General features: G+C 49.1%; 1 protein-coding gene across 1 annotated transcript; it reads left to right on the top strand.

Annotated features, from left to right (window-relative positions):
- Positions 1 to 5: 5 nt before the first annotated feature.
- On the top strand, positions 6 to 2,929 carry LOC104545811 (cytochrome P450 1A4-like; the record flags this gene model as incomplete). The annotated part of the gene is made up of 6 exons (XM_010191027.1): positions 6 to 530; positions 758 to 884; positions 1,083 to 1,172; positions 1,261 to 1,384; positions 1,705 to 1,791; positions 2,623 to 2,929. Coding segments are annotated over 6 exons (1,260 nt in total), but the record flags the coding sequence as incomplete, so codon positions are not given.
- Positions 2,930 to 4,746: the final 1,817 nt, after the last annotated feature.

The raw sequence follows: 4,746 nt of genomic DNA, 5'->3' as shown, positions 1-4,746 counted from the left end.
AAGGAGAAGACTTCATGGGGCGCCCTGACCTCTATAGCTTCCAATACATTTCAAATGGCCAGAGCCTGGCATTCAGCCCTGACTCTGGGGAGGTGTGGAAAGCTCGCAGAAAGCTGGCCCAGAATGCCCTGAAGACCTTCTCCATTGCCCCCAGTCCCACCTCCTCTTCCATCTGCCTCCTGGAGGAGCACGTCTCCAAGGAGGCCGACTACCTGGTCACCAAGTTCCTGCAGCTGATGGAGGAGAAGAAGAGCTTTGATCCTTACCGGTACCTGGTGGTCTCTGTGGCCAACGTCATCTGTGCCATCTGCTTTGGCAAGCGTTATGACCACAATGACCAAGAGCTGCTCAATATAGTGGACCTAGGCAATGAATTTGGGGATGTGGCTGCTTCTGGCAACCCCGCTGACTTCATTCCCATGCTCCAGTATCTTCCTAGCCGCACCATGGCGCTCTTTAAGGACGTCAACAGACGTTTCAATGCCTTTGTGAAAAACATTGTCCAGGAGCATTACACCAGCTTTGATAAGGTAAGAGCTTGGATGCTCCACCTGGATGGAGGTGGAGATGCCTACAATCTGCTGCCTGCCTGGCAACAGGGAGACGAGGATGCTCCCTTGTCCCCTCACCTTGCCCAGGAAAGCTTCTTTGAGCTCTCCAATCCATAGTTAATCCTCCCAGGAGCCAACATTGACTGTGGGAGGTTTCCCAAGCCCTGGATGTCCATGATGTCCCTGACCCACTAGCTTTTCCTCAGGGGCACATCCGGGACGTCATGGACTCGCTGATTGAGCACTGCCAGGAGAATAGTGGAGGGGAGGATGCCCGAATTCCACTCTCCAATGAGAAGATCATCAACATTGTCAATGACCTCTTTGGGGCAGGTAAGAACACTTCTGAGGGTAAAGCCTCTCTGCTGGGAGGTAGAACCAGGGAACTGGGGCCATCAGAGTGAGATCTTGGGAATGCTTATCAGTGATAGCTGATGGGGAACTGCTCCATGGCAAACATCTAGAGTGATGGGGTCTGTAATTGCCTGCTTGTCTGTCTTCTTTTGGTAACTAAATGCCTTTTTCATTCAGGCTTTGATACCGTGACAACTGCCTTATCCTGGAGCCTCATGTATGTTGCCTTGTACCCCAAAATCCAGAAGAAGATCCAGGAAGAACTAGGTAAGTCCATGGACCTGCTTTCTCAGGGGCCAAAACCAGTCCAGCGAGGGTTAACATCAACCTGCTCCCTCCTCTTGACCTCCCGCAGACCAGACCATCGGCCAGGAGAGGAGACCGAGGCTGTCGGACAGAGGCATGCTGCCCTACACAGAAGCCTTTATCCTGGAGATGTTCAGGCACTCCTCCTTCCTGCCCTTCACCATCCCACACAGGTATGGGCTGGAGTGGCTTACATGTTATTTGGAGTTTTTTTCAGAGTAATTTTCTGGAAGGTGCCATTTAGACAGAAAATTGATCCCTCCTATGGGGAAATATTGCAGTGCACAGCCTGAATTAGTCACAGTAAAGCTCCCCATGACTTTCATGCTTGCCCATAGTGCAGCTGCCACATTGTGTTCCCGTCTGTGGCTTCACCCGCTGCCCTCCTGGGGTTGAATCCCTTGTTTTGAGACTATTTAATCTCCCAAATACAAATTGGGATATTTTCTAGGTACTTATCTTAACTTCTTCCCTCCACCCGTATTTCTTTCAGTACGACAAAAGCAACGACGTTGAACGGCTACTACATCCCCAAAGATACCTGTGTGTTTATCAACCAGTGGCAAGTGAACCACGACGAGTAAGTACACCAAATCCCCTAGGCTTATCCAGGCTGTCATGGCTTTGCTTGGCATTAAGACCGCGCTGATCCTTTACAGCAACATCCCAAAAGCCCATTCATTGGAGAATGAAAGGGGATCTGGAAAGAAAAGCCTCATCTTACCCCTACAGTGCTCTCAAGTACAGACCTTATTGGGGGGGAATAAGTTGATTAGAGGTTGACACAGGAGGTGGCTTCCAGATCAGGTATTTCGGATCAGAAGCTCAGGACCTCTTCATCCAAATAGCCCAATGGCACAGAAATATTACAATAGTCCTTCCACTCCTGCATATGCTGGTGAGTGTTGCAATGGAAATACTGTCTTTAGGGCTAGAGACGATTTCCCATATCCTAGCAGAAATTCTCAGCTAAGGCGCTGGAAAGTCCCACGTGGCACTTTCCAGCAGCCAGGCTGGGAAGTTTTGCTGAGAGAATACAAGGTGGGAAAACCCTCAGGGCTCCATCCTCCCTTTTTAAGAGGTGCTGACTGATTTCTGCGCACGGATTTTCTTTTTCTCCTTTTAGCTGATGCTGCAGGACCTCTCAATATTACACGCTGAATTAAATCCATCCCCGATATCTGCACAGGCAAACACAATTCCAGTTTGAAACAGAGGTTTCAGTAGACTGAGCTGATGGGGTCTGACATGCAGTTGGCATTTTATGTCAGGGACAGATGTTGCCAAAGTTTTTTTGATGGTGAAATGAGAAGTGATTGTAACACTCCTCCCTGCAAGGAGTTTTTTGACTGCTGTCGCCATCATGGTGGGTAAAAATGGCTTCCTCAGCTGTGTCTCCTTTCTTCTCCAGGAAACTTTGGAAGGACCCCTCAACTTTCAACCCCGAGCGGTTCCTCAATGCCACGGGGACTGAAATAAACAGGACGGAAAGTGACAAAGTGATGGCTTTTGGCTTGGGAAAGCGGCGATGCATCGGGGAGTCCATTGGCCGCTGGGAGGTCTTCCTCTTCTTGGCCACTATGTTGCAGCAACTGGAGTTCAGCCTCTGCCCTGGAGAGAAGGTGGACATCACCCCTCAGTATGGACTGACCATGAAATACAAGAAATGCGAGTGCTTTCAGATTAAGAAGCGTTTCCCCACAAAGAGCTCTCCGTAAGCAGTGGGGAGGAAGCCTTGCTTTGCAGAAGAAAGCCAACCCTTAGAATCGGACGCTCAGCTCCCCCTTGCTAACGTGCTCCAGATGCCCCTCGCTGTCTGGTTTCACTGGAGGCTTCTTCATATCTCATGGAAATGTGAGTGGGGAGGGAGAAAGGTGGCTTTGCCACGCTTCTCTATCACCCTTGCCTGCAGGAAAGCTCACCAGAGGGCCAGTCCTCTTGGGGACATCCAAGGAGACCAGAGGTCCAAGGTGCTTTGGGCTGGAGAAGTGGTGGGAGGTGTCAGTAGGGGTGTCCTCAGCCAGGCAGAGCTGGAGCTGCCACAGGCAACTCCCTGCAGCCACCAAATTGGGGACAAACCTGCAGGCTCCTTCCCCAAAAAACCTGGCCAGCCTTCTCCCAGGGGGGGAAAGTCTTCCAAGCTCATTCGGCAGAGCTGTTTACAAAGCCTTCAGTATAAAGTCTCAGTATAAATTCATGAAATCAAACCTGAGCATTTCTACCAAGCCTTAGCGACTGCCTACTAGAGATAAAATTAAAAAATATATATACACACACATATCCACAAGTGCTGTTCACAAATTATTAGCTAAACTCCTCACAAGAAGCCTCCTGGAAAATATCAAAGGACTGAGAATATGGGACAAGAAGCAGTAGGAGGCACAGCAGAACACTTCTGGCTTTCAGACTATGCATTTGCTGCCTTTTTTTTTTTTGGTAACAAGGTGGGAGTTTTTTTGTTGGTCTGTTTTGTGTGTGGTGGTTGGTGGTTGTTTATTGTTAGCGAGCAATAGAAGGTGAATTCTCACAGCAAATGGAGCAGTGATTCCTGCTAGTTCACACCTGTGAGGAACACACCTGTACGCTGGGATATAATCTGCGTGATATTTTTAACTCAATAAATACTTATATGAAAGTTTAAGTATCTTACTGGTTTTATTCCACTGGGAAAAGATCTTTTTTTTTTGGGGGGGAAGCACCCCATATCTCTTCTGTTGCCTTAAAAATCTGTCTTGGGTATGTTGGATATGAATTTTTCCTATGGGGATGTGAGCTTGTTGTTCCTTTTCTGTTGGGGCTGTGACACCGGTGGCATTAGCAGGATTTTTCAGTCTGAGGCTTTGCAAAACTTCCCCTAAAAAAGGCAATACATATTAAATTGCCACACAAATAGTAAGGCAATTTATGGAAAACACCTCAAGTGGCATCCCTGCAGCGTCCAGTCCTCCAGGGTAGGAAACTGCGCAGTTCCTTGAGGTACAAATGTTTAGCCAAGCCCTCAGACCGGGGTGTAATTTGAGGAATCTTGGCAAAATGCAGTTTTCTGCTAAAAATTGTGCTTCTCTGTGGCATGAGCTCCTCTCTTGCTGTGTGCAAGAGCATTTCTCCCGTTGTGACCCTGCTTGTTCTTGTTACCGACTGCTCTTAGAATGATTTTGGTTTTATTCAGTGCCCCTGGCACAGCCTGCCTGTTCAGCTGGAGAAGGGTGGCATGGCTCCAGCACCCCACCTGCTCTTTCTGCCCAGTAATGAGCCAAACAATCTGCAGCTGTAGGGCAGGAAAAATTGATTTTAGTGGAGTTGAGGAGAAAGAGTGAGATGAACTCTGCCGGTGAGCGGGAGGGAGGTGATGGAGGGGCGACGGAGCTGTGGTGAAGGTGATGGAGGTGACAAGGGTGGGATGGAGGCGATGGATTTGCGATGGAGTGTGTGTGATAGCTGTGACGGAGGGGTGACAGTGGTCACAGACGCGATGAAGCTGTGACTGAGGCCATGGAGCTGGCAGAAGTGTGGCAGACGGGAGACGGAGACCATG

This window comes from Mesitornis unicolor, unplaced genomic scaffold, assembly GCF_000695765.1.
Source record: "Mesitornis unicolor isolate BGI_N332 unplaced genomic scaffold, ASM69576v1 scaffold29968, whole genome shotgun sequence".
Taxonomy (NCBI): Eukaryota; Metazoa; Chordata; class Aves; order Mesitornithiformes; family Mesitornithidae; genus Mesitornis; species Mesitornis unicolor.
This window is presented reverse-complemented; position numbering and strand designations above follow the sequence as displayed.